We start from the raw sequence: 19,941 nt of genomic DNA, 5'->3' as shown, positions 1-19,941 counted from the left end.
AAGAATGGAGGGACCAAAAGTGCATTCTGAAGAAAGCCTGGAAGAGTCTCTCAAAGGTCTTTTTAAAAAACAACAACAACAAAACAAACAAACAACTATTCAAGGCAAGGGAGTTAGAAGTCAAGAGACAAGAGTGGGAGTGGTGGCCAGGACTCAGGGAAGAAGAGACATGCACTGAGCCAGGAGGCACAACAGCCAGCTTGATAGTCACAGTACAGGCTTTGGCTTCAAGGGACAGCAAGCCTCATGGACTCTTCCCAATTTAGGATATTTTTGTAATTTGTACTTTAGGGGTCAAACATATATACATATAAGAAACCACCACCTAATTTAAGATCATGGAGGTTGTAGCTATAAATAAGTCTTTTGAAAGTTTTACAGCTCTCTTTGAGTTAATTTAAGGTTATGATGTGAGGCACGGTTTCAGATTCCCTCCATTTCTGATGGGGACACAGATGTCTCAAGGCTACTCTTTTCCCACAGTCCTGGCAACACTGGTGGAGTCTACTGACCATAAAGGCATGGTTTCTGACTGAGCTCAATCCTGTGACATCCCTCTGCACACCCATTCTTCACATTCCGACACCACACCACTGCCCTGCACCCATTCGTTACAGCTTTGTGGTCAGTTCTGAAGTCAGGTGGTGTGAGTTCTCTAACCTTGCTCTCTTTCATGATTGCTTTGGATATTCAGAATCCTTCTGCATTTCCATATACATTTCAGAGTCAGCTTGTCAATTTCTGCAAAAAGGCATCTGGGATTTTGATGCAGAGAGCGCTGAACCACTGGATGTATTGGGGGGAGTACTGCTTATGTGTAAAACTGTTAAGTCTTGTTATATACCTGATACCAGATCCATGAAAGCCAATGTCTGGGTGCTGACTCTATACTCCTTACAGGAGTGTAGCCTCGGGCCTCACACTCTCCCTAAAGGACAGTACTTTAAGTCTCAGAATACCTAGGGCAAACCTAGCTTTCTACACTGTAAGAAATCCTGCCTTGGTCATGACTCTTTATGGAAGACTAAAATTAAGCCCACCAAAGACTCATTTGAGCTGGGTGTGGTACACATCTGAAATGTTCACACTGGGGCAGGGAGGCAGGACTAGTAGGGGAAAAGTGATGCAGGTAGGACCTATGACTGGGGAGCCAAATTCCGAGTCCTGGGCCTATAACAGGAGGGTGGGGCTTGAGCAAGAGTAGGAAGGCTAGAGAGATAACATGGCAGTTAAGAGCACCAACAGCTCTTCCAGAGGTCCTGAGTCCAATTCCTAGCAACCACATGGTGGCTCACAACCATCTGTAATGAGATTTGATGCTCTCTTCTGGTGTGCCTGAAGACAGCTACAGTGCACTTATATACATAAAATAAACAAAAAAATTAAAAAAGAGTAGGAGCATCAAGTTGTAGGGGAGAGAAGAGGCTAGCTGGGAGGACTGAAGCGGGGAGGACTGAAGCAGGGAGGACTGAAGCAGGGAGAACTAAAGCGGGGAGGACTGAAGCTGGGAGGACTGAAGCGGGGAGGACTGAAGCAGGATATACTGGCAATAATCAACAGTGGAGTTGTCCATTATAGCTCAGACACTGAGGGTGAGCACATGGTTTACTACTGCATCTAGGGGCTCCATAGCTGAAGAAATGAATTAGTACCTGTCAGTAACAGCTCTCTGATGAAGCCAATTTCCTCAGACCTCAAATCCTGCACCACCTGACCCATCACAGTCTTGGTGTCCCAGTGGCTGCCAACACAGCCATGCCTCATAAACTGCGTTGTTTCTTCCTGAGTTAAGAGTCTCCTTAGACCAAAAATAAAAAGCTCCCCACCAGTGCTCTAGAGAACAGCCACGTCAATGTCAGGCACTGTCTCTTCTACCTATTGTGAGGCTGTGGTCTCAAATCACAAGACTTGCACTTCCTGGACTAGGACAAGGTCACCATGCTGTGAGCAATCTCTAGCAAAGCAGCATTATGGAGAAGGTGCTCAGAGGCAGTCCTGCTGAGAAAGGACTTGGGATGCACTAGAAGGGCATACAGAGCAGGGGGTGCCGGGTAAGGGGGCCGGGGGAGGTTAAACAGCTCCATTCTCAGGAAAGCACGGCAGCGGAAGTCTAATCTAAACTTGGGAATTTTCCATTACCCTTGTCTTATGCATCCAAATTCTGCAATCTTTACAGTAAAATCATCTACTACAGTCAAAGTGGAGACATTGAAAGCTGAAATGAATCAGCCATTAAGATGTATGAAGAAATAGCTATGAATAAGACATGCAAAACTCTGGAATTTGTGAAAATACTGGGTACTTACTCTCCTAGACTTCGGTCACAAAAGGTAAATGCATTTAGGAGAAAAACAACAAAATTCAGTTACAGTCTGAGAATTATGTTTTGTTAAGTACTGACTTAAATTTACTGAAAGCTAAGAGGATTTACATTAAATTCTCATTACATCCCAGTACTCAGGGGTTGAGGCAAGAGAATGTCTCTGAGTTCAGGGCTAACCTCAACAATGGACTAGAGACAAAGTTATCCATTATAATAGCCAAACCACATTGTTATCACTTGGTGATGTGTGGGGGACTCAAAGATATCACCATACCAAAGGAACGATGGAGAAGAACCAGACCCGCTGGTCACTTAAGTGCAACCCTATGGAAAGCTAACTCTTCTCCTCTTTGCAAAAGCATCGTTGTTAGAGTGTGTGCACGTCTATGTGTGCACGTCTATGTGTGCGAGGGGCCAGGCAAGGGCCAGGACAGGTGTCTTCAGGGCTTGGTTCTCTCCTCCTTCCACGGCAGCATCTGGGAGCTGAACTCTCTGAGCCATCGTATTGGCTCCCTTCCCATTTTTACTTTTTATTTTTATGCAAGATCTCATTATATAGTTCACCCTGGCCTGGAATTCACTATGCAACACCAGTTGGCCTCAAACTCATGGTGGTCCTCCTGCCTCAGCCTTCTAAGTGCCACTCACTACACCCAACCCAACTCTTCACAGATAGAGCCCTCTTGGGCTTTAAGGGAATCTGTTCGGTTCCTACTCCGTAGACCAGAGAAAGTTCACACAGGGTAAAGTTCACATGGGGAGAGTTCACACAGAGCACAACAGGGAAGCCACAGAGTCTAGGGATAGAACTCAGGGTACACATGAGATAAATGGAACCACCAGAAACTGGCAGAGCAGGAAGGTACCACACCTGGCCACTCAGGCCCACAGTGGTTGCTGCTCCTAGAAGTAACTATCTCAAGATAGATATCCTTATAAAATTTCAAACAGCAAGACATTTTAGGGCTGATAGACATGGTCCTGTGAGCCCCTGATAGATACAGATGTCATATTCCTCAGCCCCTAACTCTAAGGCATTGGCGGTGGGGGTGGGGGTGGGGGGGTGGGGGGGTGGGACTGTGATCCTTCAATCTTAAATCCCCTCACCTCTTTCTGTTCCACCTGCAATGCTGACTTCAAAATATCTCGAAGTTGTATCAGCTGTCGCCGTTCCTCATCCTGGGCCTGTTTGATCTTTGAAAAGCAAGCAGAGCAGAGAAAAATAAAACCCGGGTGCACCTTAGATGTGGCAGATCGTGGTGTTGCCACACAAGAGCACGCACGCGCGCGCGCACACACACCCACACACACACGCACACGCACACGGGTAGCCTGTTCACATCCCTCAGCCCTGCTCCAGAAGCACCAGTCATTTCCAGACAGCACAGCATGCATACGGGAGGTTATAGAACAGGGCCTGACTGTGCTACCAGCTGAAAGGGTGACTAAACAGCACAGGGGCGCCTACTCACGGTGTGGAGGTCCGTGGAGAGTGTCTCGATGGAAGGCTTGAGGCTTTCTACTGCTTTCAATCCATCCTGGAAAAAACTGGGGGAGAGAAAAAGCAGAGACTGCCTGTCACAAGGGAGAAGAAGGCTGTTAGAGGCAAGACTTATCAAGGGGAGGCGGCTGGACAGGATTTGATTCCTGGAGGGACAGAAACTATCCGGCAAAACCAGAATAAAACGACAAAATTGTAAATGAACCTAAAACGAATTATAAGCCTGAGCATTTGTGACTTTTTTTTTTTGACCCACATAACAGGAGACCTGATTTTCCAGTTAATAAATGGAAACCAGACTCTCCTAACAGTGGCAGCAAGGGCTTCAAGGCCAAAAAGCCATGGGATACAGACAAGAGTGTACACTAGAGAATTCCCCCAACGGGAAACAGTGAAGTGGGAGAGTACAAGAGAGAAACCAGGCAACTTTGGCACACGTGGATGACTGGGCTCCGTCGGCACGTGGAAGAGCATGGTGGGTTTTAAAGGTTAGACAGCAAAAGGAATCTCCTCACGATAGGGACTGGTGGCTGTCAGGTCACTTAAGACAAAGGCGATGTTGCTGGTCTTCAGCACAGCCTGAAGCGTGCTGGTCAACCTGGCTGGATTCAGGACCTAAGAGACCCACATCTGGGTCTGTGTGCAAGGGCATTTCCAGAGAGGAGGCAAGAAAGACCAATGTGAATATTGGGGACAACCTTCCCATGAGCTGGGATCCCTGACTGAATAAAAAGGAGGCACCAAGCCAAAGGCGGCACTCCTCTCTTTGCTTTCTGATATGCTGTGACCAGCTACCTCACCTGCTACCATAACCTTCCTTTGGCAGACTACATTTACACACACTGTGAGCCTCCTGCCTTACTCTCTTTTCCTTAACATGCTTTTATAGGCTATTTTATCACAGGAAAAGTAAGTCAGGCACCCTGCTGGGCTGGGGAAATTCAGTTGTTTGATAAGCCTGACACCCAGAACTCAGTCATTCCTGAGAAACATACACAAGAAGGCAGATGTGGTGTGCATTCTAATGCCAGCACTCCTACGGTGAGAAGGGGGTGAAGACAGGAAAACTGGCCAGAAACACATATAGCGGCAGAAAAAGAGACTATGGAAGGAGAGGATGGATTCCCAGAGTGGTCTTCTGACCGCTGGGCCACCCAATGACACACATGCATCACACACCTACACACACACACAAATTTAAAAATAAATGATAAGAATATAGCTGAGGGGGCTGGTGAGATGGCTCAATGGATGAGAGCACCAACTGCTCTTCCAAAGGTCCTGAGTTCAAATCCCAGCAACCACATGGTGTCTCACAACCACCCATAATGAGATCTGACGCCCTCTTCTGGTGTGTCAGAAGACAGCTACACTGTCCTTATATATAATTAATAAATCTTTGGTTTGGAGCAAGCAGGGTTGACTGGAGCAAGCAGAGGTCCTAAAATTCAATTCTCAAGAACCACATGAAGGCTCACAACCATCTGTACAACTAAACTACAGTGTACTCACATAAAATAAATAAATAAATAAATAAATCTTTAAAAATTATATATGGGCCAAGAAGAAAATGGCCTGGGTCTCACATACAATATTCACATAGGTGATTTTTCATTTTTCCTTTTAAATTCACCAGTGATCCTGTGAGACTCTTTCATATTGTGTGTCATAAAACAAAGGGTCATGAAAAAAACATTGTAGCCTGTAACTCAACTTAGTGATGGATACACACACACATGCATACACACATACATATATTCATATACATGCATATAAACACATGCATACCCACATGTATATACACATGCATACACACATATGCACACACATGCCTATACGCATGCATGCATACACACACACACACACACCACACACACAGAGTGAGCTATGGACACACTGACACAAGGCTGCTAGAGTTCTTACCTCACTCCTTAGACACGCACACGGATACTGTACATTCTTGGTTTATCTGGTATGTATTTTCTGAACAGACTGTGCTTCTGGATTAGCAACTCAGTCCCTGTGGCAGTGTGTGATCTGTCCGGGTGTTTGTGGCCAGAGTAAGGGCAGAAATGCCAGGTCCCCTGCCCCTCTGGGCCTCCTAAATTGACACAGAAATCTTGAAGAACTATGGAGTTATAGGAACCAGAAACTGGGTTTGCTTCTATTGTGAACTCATGTGATCCCTCTGGCTTAAAGCTTTATGTAATGATTTTCTTAGCATTCTGGTAATGTAGCTAGGCCACAGAAGAAACAGAGACAGAGAATGCAAATATAGGAAAGGTAGAAAACACAACAGCTCCTGAAGGCAGCGGTGCCTGGGGAGGGGACAGGTGCAGAGCCCTCGGCACCTCTGGAGCTTGGCAACTCTCCCCAAGGTAGGTGGAGAGAGCAAGCAAGCATGTAGCCAAGGGCTCCGGGACCTGGCTCTCACACATACATGTTTCCTGGAGAGTGCACTCAGAAGAGTGATAAAAAACTTGGGCTAAAAACATAGATTTCATCTTTGTCACAGCCTTGATACACTTACTTGAATCCTCCCCCACCCCTTTCAAAACTCCCATCTGTCAGTGCGCTCCTTGTGGAAAACGCCAGGCTTGGCCAGCAGTTTCAAAGTACAGAGGCTCAAGGGCTGGCTGCTTTGGTGACCTCCGTGTCACCGGGATACTCATTCATAGGTGTGTGTCTCTTTGAATCTTTCCCCAAAGCCTATTAGCATTTTCCCTAGTCAAGCATTTTCCTCCAGCTAAAGAGCTTTTATCATCATGCTTTTATAGGCTATCATCATGCTATCAAGTCGGACTTTGTTCTCTGGCCTATTAGACACTCTCTAGCCGGTTCAACCAGACTTTCAAGACCTGGAAATAGAACCATTTAGATGCAATCTTTGGTCCTCTCCTGTATACCAAGCCTTTCACGATCATACTACCATCACGCCTGACAGGTACCTCATCTGCTAAGGATCTGACAGTAGCACACGTCCTTTCCTGGCATGAAAGGAAAGCCCGCCAGCCTCCGGTTCCCAAGTCTCATCAATGCAATAGCTCAAGTCCATCGTGTACAGCTGGCCATGATGGCTCTGAGCAGTAACTACTAACACCCACTTCCACCTCTGAGAGTGACCGCCGCGTTTTAGTTACCGTTTCAAAGGCTGCCCTACTTCTAGATCCTATTACAAAACAGCATCCTACCCCTTCAGCTGCTCCAGGGATGCCAATGCTATCTTTACTCGAAATAAAAAAATCCATAATGCATTCTTCAAAATACTTCAAAAAGCTGCGACAAAATGTGACAAGCAAAAATGAGTTTAAGAAGCAAAATTAAGTAAGGTACATGGAGGTTGTCCTAAGAAGCCGATACCACACAGAGGCTTCTCACACTCACAGAAGACAGCTGTGGTGAGGAAGCTATGAGGCTCGGGACCCAGATACCGGAGGAGGGAGTGGGAAGGACTTTACAGCCTGCAGAACGCGCATGCGGCCTCAGGTTCACAGGGTCTGAGAGCCAAGCTTTTGGGCTTTCTTGTAGCTCCTCAAATATGAATTAGCCAATGTGAGGATGCAGCCCCCACACATGCCCACACACTAGCACTCATCCAAAGAGGAAGCAGGAAGATTCATATTTTAGAAGGTTATTGAGCTCGTGGCCATAAAAGGCCAAATAACTCACTTTCCACAAGTGGCCTGTTGCTACCCAACTGATAAGTTTGTACAAAATAAAGAAGAAGAAAAAAACAAAAACGGAAATCTGAGAATAACTTCTTCCTAAAAATAAAACTCAGCAAGGAAGCAACCCACTTCCTACATAGCCTGGCACTCGGGTTACGGGGAGGCCAGAGCAGCCGCTCTCTGATGAACCGTCATTGCTTTGAGTCGGTCAGGGAAACCACCTTAAAAATTCTAGAAATTCCAGGTCCTCTTGACTGTGGGCCAATCTTCCCCAGCACACGCTTCCCCAATCATAACTGCAGAGAGGATACGTCACCACAACCATACTAGGTTACCAGAGCCATACAGGGGTGAGCTCACAAGCCCTGCTGCACATGTGGCTGGTCCACGTAGCAGCTCTGGACATGGGAATGAATGAAGAGCCATCTGGAAGGCACGGCAAGGCTGCAGCAGAGGCAAGAACCCATCAGGGCTGCTGCAGGGACTGAGGCCCAGGAGAAACCAGGGGACTTCTGCTGACATTCATGGGCAGTGACACCAGCCCCAGGCAAAGCCCATCCAGGGCGAGGTAAACAATCTGAGGTCGCAACTTGAGACTTCACACTCTCCACTCCAGCTGTGACCAGTCCAGCCAAGTACTTTATCTCAGCCTACGCTATGGCAGTCCACTGTCCGAGGCTACTTTTTTTTTTTAAATGTACTTGTTGTTTAGCTTTATGTGTACATGTGTGTACTTGAGTGTATGTATGTGTATCACATGCCTGCAGGAGTCCTCAGAGGTCAGAAAAATTGGGTTCTCCCAAAACTTGAGTTATAGATGGTTGTGAACTGTTGTGTAGGCACTAGGAATCCAACCTGAATCCTCTGGAAGAGCAGCCGCATTCTTAGCAGCTGAGCCATCTCTCCAGTCTTCAGAACACTTTGGAAAACATTCAATGCCTATGACCGTCTCCCCAACCACATCCCTTTAACTCAGCACCTTGCATAAAGCCTGACACAGCATGAATTCCATCAAAGACTGCTGGGCCAGTGCGTAAAAGAGCCATGGGTGTGCACTTACACCAGTGCTCAGAGGCCTGGGACAGAAAGAGAACCACGTGGAGGCTGACATCCAGAGAGCAGAGCTAAGTACCCAGAACATGAAGTATTTCTTTCCTATTGACTTTCCATATCCAGCAGCTTATGAAAGCACTTTACTAATAATATAATACAAGTTAACACCATTTCCCTACTCCTTCAAAAACAACACAAACCTCTGAGATCATGTGTCAGATCAAGCAAGGCAGCAAGAAAAAAATATATGTGACAATTAAGTCAATTGCACGATCCCAGACGTTCCTGTTACCTCCAAAGGCAAGAGCACTCCACCAACAGTCAGATCCCATCTCTCTCTCCTATGGTAACTGCTAAGCTGCTTCCTGTCTATAAACATGCTTTAACCCCTGACTTGGCAAACGCACAGTCATGCAATGTGGTCTTGTGTCTCTAGCTTCCATCCCTCTACAAAGTCAAGGTGTTGTACCCTGAGCACTTCTTCTTTCCTTCTATGGTCATTCATTCATTCATTCATTCATTGACAGGGTCTCATATAGCCCAGGCTGGTCTCTATATAACCAAGGATGATCTTAAACTTCTGCCACTTCTGCCTCCACCTCCTAGGAGCACCTGGACTATGCGTGTGTGCCATCACATTGGTTTATGTAGTGTGGGAAATTAAACCCAAGGCACCACTGTGCCCCCACCATATCCATGCCCCCCCCACTCCCACATGCTATGCAAATACTCTACAAAAACAGCTATATCACCAGTCCCAGCCCGTGATACCACAGTCATTTCCAAGTCAATGTTTATTCCCTCGGAGCAATGTTATCCATCTGAAGCTGCTGTCCATAGAACAACATTTGAAAAGACGCCATAGAGAAGGGAAACTTACTTGCACTGGGCATGAAAGTACTTGATCAGATTCTGAAGCAAATCCACTCCCTTTTTCACCTTGATTTCATTGACCTTCAGCAGGTACTGTGGAGAAGGGAAGGATGTTGAGAGAAGATGTTGAGAAAGGATGTTGTCAGGAGCTTAACAGGAGCTGCTGAAGACGCTGAGGATGTCTTTTGAACCAGGGACTCTAGTACCCTAGGCTAGCCTTGAACTGGTTTGCCACACAGTCAAGGAGGGCCTTGACTTTCTCATCCTCTCCCTTCTGCCTCTCAAGTGCTAGGATTACAGGTGTGCAATACCACATCTGTCTTATCTGCAGAGCTGGAGACTGACCCCAGGGATTCATGTATACTATGTGCAGACCTTGCCACCAACTGAACCACACCCTCTGTGACTCTTTCTTGACTTCTTTAATAGCTTGTAGACTGGGCGGGGCTTGTGATAAACAGATGCTGGGTACTTTCTGCATACAAGACTCAATGGTTATGATAGCCAGGTAATTCAATATTTAAGAACCATATCTCCTAACTAGATATTCTACCACTTCCAGCTAGGATAAGCTTACTCTGGTTGCAGGGAAGGAGGCTGCCCAGAACAAATGGGTGTTTCTAACTATCTCAGGTCTTCCTTTGCACATTTCTCTTCCCAGGTCCTTTTTGTTCCATTTGAGATCCTGTCTTTCTATGTAGTCCTGGCTGTCCTGAAATCAATGGCATAAGCCACCTCACTCAGCTTCAAGTTCCTTTCTTTGTCGGGTCGCTGTCTTCAATACTGCTATCTATAATCCAGTGGCTGAGATTTCATTACCATGTTGCTGACCCAAAGCACTTCCCCTAAATATAAGTGCTAAAAAGATGAATTTTAAATTAAATTGTATCAAAGCCACTTCTAACCCAAAGAATCCACTAAGGGCCACTTAGCAGGCATTATGAAGCGCACCTGTCCCTTCCTAAAAGTATACAGAACAAGGGCTCTATAAACCCTCTTTGCCCTAACTGTGAGGCTGTGGTATAAGAATTCTGAGCATACCTCATCTTCAAGCCCAGGAAAACCTGCTAACCTGAGCTGTCCTATGAGTTCCCGGCTGTCTCAGGATTAGCCCAAGTCCAGGAACTCTCCTAGGCCAGCTGTGCAAGCCAGGCAGGGGACAGGAAGCCATTCTGAGAACATAACGACCAATTTTCTCCTCTCTGTAAGAGCTGCCTATGTGTTTTCTTCTTTCTTTTTGATAGTTATTGGCTGTTAACTGGATGTCTGGCCAAGGGCCAAAATGATACAATCGTTAAATAAAATGCTTGGCAATGAATCAAGACTTAAAATGTGCACGCTCTTTGACCCGGAAGTTCTACTTACCGGAACTTATTCTAAGAGACAATCAGAAAAGCGTACAGAGATTAATAGGAAGGAGGGTTTACCATGGCTTTTTCTTTTTTTTAATAGTGCTCAGTTTAAGAGGGTGTAACAATTGGCACTGGGCCAGGATGACACTGATGCAGAGCCCAGGGAGAGACGGGGCCATTCTCATTCACAGTGAGGCACAGAAACACAAAGGCCTCATGCTTAGTGACCTGTAAGCTGGGGTTCGGCTTCCCCTCTGCCCTTTGCTAGGACACAGGCCACGGAACAAGAACGGGAACTGGATACCAAGGATACAGTGATGCCATTGTCTGCATGAATGTTTTCTGGCTGAATCTTCACTCATCCCTTCCACCAACTCCACAGGGGCACTCAGAAGTCTTAAAAGCATCAAAGAAGTTAAGTATCCTAGCCAACTCCTGTGAGAAAGTATGGGGGGCCAGGGAGGACATTCTTCAAGTCCTCTCTTCTACTTAAAAAAAAAAAAAAAAAAAAAAAAAAAAACCAACCAAACAAAAACGGAAAGAGTCTCATCTGTCTGTGGTCTGTGTGTACGTGCACACACTCATACATGCAGGTCTATCTGGAGGCCAGGAGAGGGTGTCAGGTCCCTTGGAGCTAGAATTACAAGTGTTTTCCGCAGCCTGACTTAGATGCAGGGACCCACAGTCTGGTCCTCAGGGATGAGCAGCTCATACTCTTAACTCCTGAGTCCCCCTCGCTTCCTTTAATAAAAGTTGGCGTTAGACTGACCTAAAGCCACACACCAATAAGTAGTCTAACATTCCTCTAGCAAAGCAAACCTTTAGTACAGAAACGCAGCCCAGTACCCGAGCCGGTGCTGTCACCAGAGCCACAGGTCTGTCTCGGTGGAGAGGAGGTATGCATGCGCGCGCGTCTGGGCCTGTATGGAGTGGCTTTCCTCCCACAGCATCTTACCTCACACATCTGCAGCTGGAAGAACCGTCTTTCCTTCTCCATCTCCTCTGCAATCTCAGCCCCGCTTATTTCAGTACGAATCATCCCGTGGAGCTTGGCATGTTCCTTTTTCTCCTTTTCTATTTTGGTTCTATGTGTGAAGACAAAGCAGGGATTAATCAAGAGGCCTTTTGGCACAGCACTCCCCACTGGACAGCCTCAGAATCATCTGCAGAGATAAACACTTGCCACGCTCTTTTGAGCAGGCAACCTTTTAACTCTTACAGAAAGCAAACCACCTGTTGTCTCATAAAAACACATCGGACTTGGCCCTTCTGCTACCTACTGAACAGATCCTGCCTAAGCAGGTATTACACCCGATTCGTGTCTGATGGAAGATCCACACACACTTTGCCCTGGATCACACCGGCCTCTCTCTGAGAACCTGCACTAGCACCTTCCCTGCCCCAGTGAGTACAGTCACAGCTACTCCGGCTTCCAATTACTCTCCACAGCATCGTGCTGTTCATCTGTCCTTCGGGCCCTTTTCATGGTGACTTCCTGCTGAGCTACTTTACCTAAACGTCACATGTTTAGCTTGGGTATAAACTGACCAGCGCAGCACGCACCAGAACCACCAGGCACACGTACACACACTACCTCCTGTGACAGGGACTCTCAAGTAGCCTGTTTAAACACCAAACAACTTTTAAAGAGAGTGCCAGATATGTCTCCGTGTGTCGTGGGAGGTAGAGTGTGTGCATGTGTGTCTGTCTGTCTGTGTATATATGTGGAAGAGACAGGAACGTCAGCCCTGTCTGGGCACACAGGGTAAACTCATCCAGCTGAAGGAGAAAAGAATGTGAGGGACTAAGAGGCCATTTGGCAGGGGCACTGTTCAGTGAATTCAGGCATCTCAGTGGAGCTGTGACTGTGGGGTATTTCAATCTCTGGACTCCTTATACAATTCTATGGTCACTGGCCATGTATCTAAATATTCAATACAGAGCTGTTGCCGAGAATCCTGAAGACATCTTAAACCTAGTTTTTACACGTGGCAAGGCCTCTTGGGATAGAGGAACCACTTATGTTCATGGGTTTAAAAAAAAAAAAGCAAGCTTTTTTATGTATCCTCGGTTGCCCTGCCCCTTCCACACCAGACTCTGAACCTTTGTAGGTGATTCTGTCCTAGGCTGTGCAGGCAAATCTTCATCTTAGAAAATGTGGCACCTTCTCTCCCCAGTCTATCTCTTCACAGCCAGAAGCTTCTCTCCCACTGTGCTCTCTAAGCGAGCTCTTGGGAGAAGGAAGCAGGCACAGGTACAGCTGGATGAAAGTTGGACAATAGCACTCCTGACCCTAGCCTGAGACCGTCTTGCTGGGTACATAAGTGGCAGCCCTCAGCAAGGCCCATCCCTGCTCACATCACAGAACCTATCACAGTTAAAAAAAGGCTAAGTGGGGGGCTGGAGAGATGGCTCAGCGGTTAAGAGCACTGACTGCTCTTCCAGGGGTTCTGAGTTCAATTCCCAGCAACCACATGGTGTCTTACAACCATCTGCAATGGGATCTGATGCCCTCTTCTGGTGTGTCTGACAGCTACAGTGTACTCATATAAATGAAATAAATAAATCTTTAAAATAAGGAAAAAAAAAAGAGGCTAAGTGGGCAAGGCCAGTGGTTGGGAATCTCCTTAAGTTGGACAGACCTTCAAGGTCCCCCAGTTTCATGTCACCCCTGCTGAGCATTTGAGTGGATGCTACCAGTGAAACTGCAGACCAGAAATCCAGGCCATTTCCAGACAGAGCGTACCATTTCCACAGTGGAATAGGTACCAAGAGGTGGCATTTCCACAGGTGGATCTGAGCTTTGTGATACTTCATTAATGGAGGAAAACCCTAGGGCGGCTTAAAAACAAAACAACCCAGTTAAAATACTTAAGAGTCACATCTGAAGTGATTTTTCCCTTCCTAACCCTCCTCACTGCACCAGATGGTCTCACATGAAAGTTTCTTTCCATTCAGGAATGCCTCCAGCCCCCAGAGAGATTACAACGTAAGCATACGGCATTTAAAAGAGTTGTCAATTTCTCCAGCATTTAAATAATTGCAAGCCTTAAGTGCCACCCCCCTCCAGCTTTTTCTAGCTGATTGATTCTTCCTGACTTTGGCATGAGACACTGGTAAGAAAGGCTCTAACTGCCTAAAATGTCCAGGAACAGTCTGGTGGTTCAGGTGTCGGAGTCACAGAGCCCCAACCACTACATCCCTCCCTAGCAACAAAGAAACCAGGTAAAATGAAACATGAGGGGCTTGAAGTCCTAAAAACAAGAGAGCTGGTATTTCAGTTGAGAAATAGGAACCCGGAACTAAGAGTACACCTAAACACAAACAAAAACGAGCAAGCAAACAAAGCAACTTCGTGCGTGGCTGTGGGCCTGTCTGCACGTGTAACTGAGGGTGTTCATGCATCCTGGTAGGCATGTGGAGGTCAGAGGACAGCCTCAGGTGTCAGTTGGCTTTTTGCCTTGTCTGAGACAGAGTCTCTCGTTTGCCACACATCTTGCCACAAACTTTCAGGAATTCTTCTGTCTCCACCTCCCACCTCCACCCAGGAACACTGCGATTACAGACATGCACTAGCTTTTCATCTGGGTTCAGGTCTTCACACTTACATGGTCCGTGGCTTACCCACTGAGCCCTCTCCCCAGCTCCCAAGGTTTGTTTAATGAATCACCAGGAAGACATAGCGTGAAATACTGTTCTATAACCACCATGACACCACAGAGCTTGCTAGAAGAAGCCACCGTTTCCGAATGCAGATAACAGATAGAAATGCACCTGCCATCGGGGGGGCCATGGCAATGCAGCTTTGGGCATTTTCCTACCTGGATTAGGCTGATTCAATAAGTCCCTTCGAACAACAAAAACCTGACCGAAGACTGAAATCTCCAATTACCTACATATACTTATAAATGAATGAATGAATGAATGAATGCACTCACATTTTTGTTTCATAGTCCTTCCAAGCTTTATCAAAGGGCTTTTTCAGATCCTGTAAATAGAGAAGCAGCTAGTGAGCAGTTAATCACTAACTTCTGGGCAGCACAAACGTCCTCATCCCTAGACTGGCTCTGCACAGGACGAGTCTGAAAGAATCATGTGTGGGATCCTATAAAAATAATAAGAACCAGGTGCCTTTGATACACTGTGGGTGGGGTGGCTGGGCAGCCTGTTTTCGCCCTTTAAAGTTGGTGCTACTTTAAACACACAACTCGCACACGAAAGCGGCCCATACAACATGCGCATCACTCATTTTCCCCTCCCCCGCCGCCCCACTCTTCTGTTCCCCTGGATTTTCCTTCCACACTTTTCTGTTTGGAACTGAAGACTTATGATCTTTAAGAAGGCTTGGCTATTAAAAAAAAAAAAAATCACTGAGCCTTTCAAGTCTATCAAAAGATTTCCATGCAGGTCTCTTCTCCTCAATGAAATTCTTTTCTGTGTTTAGTCTCTGTGTTTCCATCAGCCATGGAAGTTTTTTTTTTTTTTTTTTTTTTTTTTTTTTTTGTGAAACTGCCCTCCTGGCTCCTGACAGCCTGGCGCATGGTGTGGACCCATGCTTCCACTATGGGATCTACCTGTCTTTCCTCTGTGGAAGCCTCATACCCCTTGGTTTTTGCTTTTGCTTTTCTCATCTCTGGGTCTCCATGGGGAAAACAAGTCATGCCTCTGGTGGTCCTCATAGCTCCCTTCTTGCATGCTCTACAAGGGACACAGCAGGAGGTCCAGGCAGAAGTCCCCAAGATGGGCCAGACAGGCTTCCAGATATACCAAACGGAGACCGGAGAATCACACGCACATACAAAGGCCTGGATCTCTCAAGGACCCAGTCAAACATCCCTCTGGCCCCAAGGACTAATAAAATTCCAGCTTGCAGTAAGTACAAGGTCTCAGCGGTATAAATGTCCAGGCCTGTCCAAACAGCCAGCATCTTCTGAAGGACAGACACATGGTTAGCCCATGCTTAGCAGACTTTCTGTCCTCTAGGATCCCTTCCTCGGAGTAAAGCCGCAACACCGCATCAAGGAAACCAGATCCACTGCCTGTCCCTGCTCCTGTCACGCTGAGGGAACCTCAGCTGACTTGTTTCCTGTCCCTTTACTGAGCTTGCAGCACCAGCAACAAAACAACCCAATGGCCAAGGGGCACCGCTGTTCCCATGGAAGGTGACATCAAAATGTCCCATTAGAGGAAACAAAGCAGATGCCATCCCTGTGGCCTCGTGTGTTGGTTGGGGTGACCCCATGACGTCAGAGCGCCAGGACTTGGCTCCTCCTACCCTACCCCTTTTACTCCTTTCAGGTCTCCTTTCAGCAAACTGTCCAAAGGGAACGAGATGATGTTGTTCATGTTCTGAATCTGAAAAAGGAGAGAAAACAGAAAAGATATTCAACTTCCTTCCAATCCAGAGCAAAGGTAACAAAGGTGTGGGAAGGAACCTGGCCAGCATGGTGTGGTGGCCTTATCCACCCTCAAACATTTTGTTTGAGAAGTGAGCACACAGCTAATGAAAGACCCGGATCTGTGTGCTTCCACAGAAGAACCTCCCGTTGGTCAGTCGTGAAAAGTTATTTCAATGAGTAAAACCTAAACCTGTCTGAGAACCATCAATCAATAAGAAAATCAGTCAGTCAAAAGCCCAGAACAAAAGGGCAGGACCTACTTCCTACCACCACTGCTGTGGAACTGTGTCACCAGACAAAAACTGGGAAGGGGACAGATTAAGGAACCCCTGCACTTTTCATAACTGAGGACAGTAGGTATTTGCGTTTGCTCCTGACCAGTTCCTGTCCTGGAGCATGTGACCATGACCCCTCACATGAGGACAATTGTCACTCGTATAGAGTCCAGAGTTCTCCATACTAATGAGGTATATAGATGGGCCTACCCTGAGGATTCAGCCAATAATCTTCCCTTCCTGGACATTCCTTCCTGAAAACGGTATTTAATCTTTGGTCCGCCCAGAGATTAAGTTGTATGTACCATTTTCATCATAAATAAAGAATTTGGATAAGCAAGGACTGTCTCTCTCATTAAGAACCAGTGAGAGGAAGCCTTCATTATTGAGCCAGGCTGCCCAAGTCTCCCGAAAAAGGCCCCCTCTCCAGGACCAAACCCCCTACCCCCACTCCCACCCCACCCCCATGCACGCCCTTCCCCATCATTGGCCTAAGGGCCTCCATTCCCAACTCCTCGAGGTTTCCAGCAGCATCTGGGTGTCCAGGAGTTTGGGAACCACAGCCTCGGCCTCAGCCTACATCATTCTACACCCAGAGAGACAAGGGTTGAGGTCCCCATCTTAGGCTGTGTTCTGCCTCCCCTGAGTGGTATATCTGCGGCGAGCAAAGCTGGAATGTAGCCTAGAGACCCTGCGTCTCATCGGCCTGAGTGGTGTTTACACACCCCAGTGGCAAAGGGAAATGCAGAACCACACTGTAGGCACTCAGGGCTGGGGGCGTGGGGGGGTTGTTGGCAAGCATGTCCCCATCATGGAATGAGAGGAAGGCAGATCAGAGGCTTCTGTCACTGAAAAGGACTGTGAGTGAATGGGTGCTGAAGGTGACCAGTGAGGAAACCAGTGAGTGTGTGTGTGTGTGGGGGGGGGGGGTAGACAGTAGAGTGCAAAGGGGGGCTGTGTGTCAATGTGCAGAGAGAGGGGATGCATGTATGAGAGAGTGTGTATGGTTACGAGTGTCTGGGTGTGTATACGTCTGTGCACATATCTGCAGCTGGACAAAGGAGAAAGCTGAGAAAAGGGAGGGTAGGAGTTGGGGAGACAGCCCCCCTACTGCAGCAAGAAGCATGAATTCTCACCATGGAGTGAGTATCCTATAATCAATGTGACACCACCGCCCCCCCCCCCACACACACACACACACATTCAGGGTCGGCTACAGGCAAGCAGGGCTGCTGCAAGGGCAACTCCAAGGAGCTAAGTGGAACGGCAAAGTTCCAGCCTGGAACACAGATGCAAGCTTCGAACCCTTAAATGCCTTTCCCATAAGGAAACAAGTCTGAGACCCACTGCCTCCCACACTGGGCTCAGCCTGCCCCTACCATCAGCACAACTGCTGCCAGACCATAGCAGCAGATCCCAGATCTACATCCCAAGAATGGACGAGAGACAGAGGGACAAGATGGTGAAACTTCTCTATATTCACGTTCAACCTCGGAGAAGGGAACATAGTTTTCAGTGTGGTTACCTTGAATGGGGAGATAAAATATATGTACTATTTAAAAAGACAATATGGAGCTGGGCAGTGGTGGCGCTTGCCTTTAATCCCAGCACTTGGGAGGCAGAGGCAGGAGGATTTCTGAGTTCAAGGCCAGCCTGGTCTACAGAGTGAGCTCCGGACAGCCAGGGCTACACAGAGAAACCCTGTCTCGAAAAACAAAACAAAAAACAAACAAACAAACAAAAAGACAATATGGAATATAACTGGGCTTGGTAGTACATGCCTTTAATTCCTGTACTAGGGAGACAGAGGCAGGTGATCTCTGTGAGTTCTAAGATAGCTAAAACTACAGAGTGAGGACACCCCCCCCCTTCTCAAAAGCAAAAGATAAATTGAAATGTGGTTGCCAGATAGAAATATCAGCATACAAATTTTTAATTACTGCATGTATGGGCACATGGATGCCCTGGCAAGTGTGTGAAGTTTAGAGGATAACATATGGGAGCCGTTCTCTCCTTCTACCATGTAGGTCCAGGGATTAGTAAACTCAGAGCCTCAGGCTCAGCTGCCAGCAGACATCTCTATCTGCTAAGCCATCTCCTGGGTCCTCAGCACAGGACATTTTCCAGTGAGATAGGAGCTCACTTGAGCAATACTGAAAAAGTGTGCAGTGATGCTGGCATCAAAAACCATACTCCAAATAAGAGCTTCATTAATGGCTGTCACTTCTGAAACAATTTTTTTTTTTTGAGTAACCATTTGTGGTGGTTTGAATAGGAATGGCTCCCCATGTGTCTGAAAGCTTGGCCACAGGTCTCCTATGATCCATCTATACACTGAGGCTCACAGTCTCCTTCTGCTGCTGGAGGATCAAGATGTGGAACTGCCAGCTTCTTCTCCGGCACCATGTTTCCCGCCATGATGATAATGGACTAAATCTCTACAACTGTAAGCCAGTCCCAATTAAGTGTTTTCCTTGATAAAATCTGCTGTGGTCATGGTGTTTCTTCATAGCAATAGAAACCCTAGCTGAGACATTGTTGCTTTAGTATTAAATAAGTCAACATTTGTCATAGGCCTGGCATCAGCCCAAGGCATACTGTAATCAGCTGTGACTTGTGAGGATTAAGCTTAATAGATCGACTTTTAAGTACTGTAAAGCTCTGGTGAAAGTGAGGTCTGTGGCTGACAGTAAGGAACCAGTCTTTGCCTATGAGTAATCCCTGAGAGCAATCACACCTGAGAGCAGCAATCACACCTGAGAGCAGCAATCACACCTGAGAGCAGCAATCACACCTGAGAACAGCACAGCAATCACACCTGGGTTCCATTGGGAGTTGATGGAAAGACCCTGTGCAGGAACACAGGGTCTTCCTCTTCCTCCTGCAAGGTCAAGGACCAACGCAGACACCCTGGGGTGTTCTTGACCACACAGCCAACCTTGTTCCTGTTACCACCACCCTCCACAATCGGCTGCTTCACCAAGAGGTAGTCTCCTGTGCCTGTCAGCTCTGCGCCACACAGCCATGCTAAGCCAAGCAGTCTTTGCCTGCCAGGCACTTCCACAATCCCACCATGTCCTGACCACCTAGTGCTTCAAAGCCCCTTCTCCTGAAAGATACACTGTCTCTCTTCTTCCCAGCCACAGGCTTCTAGGCCCTGGCTGCCCCAAGCCCTCCTTCACAGTCCTCCAGATCTACTTGGGACTGTGTTGCCCTGTGCATGAGGCAACTGACCCCCTCCTCAGTGCATCTCATCGGCCACTTTCATCCCCCCACTCGGCCTCCTGAACTATGTCCCTGGATCAGTGCCTGTCCTCAATCTGTCCCCTGACTATGATGTCCTCGCTTGTCCTCACTGTCTGTACTGGCTGGTTTTGTGTGTCAACTTGACACAGGCTGGAGTTATCACAGAGAAAGGAGCTTCAGTTGGGGAAGTGCCCCATGAGATCCAGCTGTGGGGTATTTTCATGATGATCAAGGGGGCGGGGGGGGGGGGG

The 19,941-nt window shown here is 47.2% G+C and overlaps 1 protein-coding gene across 5 annotated transcripts in view; it reads right to left on the bottom strand.

Annotated features, from left to right (window-relative positions):
• Positions 1 to 19,941, bottom strand: part of Asap2 (ArfGAP with SH3 domain, ankyrin repeat and PH domain 2) — a 157,380-nt gene that overhangs the window by 51,594 nt on the left and 85,845 nt on the right. For 3 of the 5 annotated variants that reach the window (XM_029484885.1, XM_029484887.1, XM_029484886.1), the window contains exons 4-10: positions 16,051 to 16,125; positions 14,709 to 14,758; positions 11,726 to 11,855; positions 9,426 to 9,511; positions 3,796 to 3,871; positions 3,431 to 3,517; positions 2,307 to 2,315 (exon numbers count right to left, since the gene is read on the bottom strand). In XM_029484885.1, coding sequence (XP_029340745.1) covers positions 2,307 to 2,315; positions 3,431 to 3,517; positions 3,796 to 3,871; positions 9,426 to 9,511; positions 11,726 to 11,855; positions 14,709 to 14,758; positions 16,051 to 16,125 — 513 coding nt within the window. The remainder of the gene's footprint in view (positions 1 to 2,306; positions 2,316 to 3,430; positions 3,518 to 3,795; positions 3,872 to 9,425; positions 9,512 to 11,725; positions 11,856 to 14,708; positions 14,759 to 16,050; positions 16,126 to 19,941) is intronic. The other 2 variants (XM_021178724.2, XM_021178725.2) reach the window with 1 other exon arrangement.

The sequence above is a fragment of the Mus caroli genome, chromosome 12, assembly GCF_900094665.2.
Source record: "Mus caroli chromosome 12, CAROLI_EIJ_v1.1, whole genome shotgun sequence".
Classification (NCBI taxonomy): Eukaryota; Metazoa; Chordata; class Mammalia; order Rodentia; family Muridae; genus Mus; species Mus caroli.
This window is presented reverse-complemented; position numbering and strand designations above follow the sequence as displayed.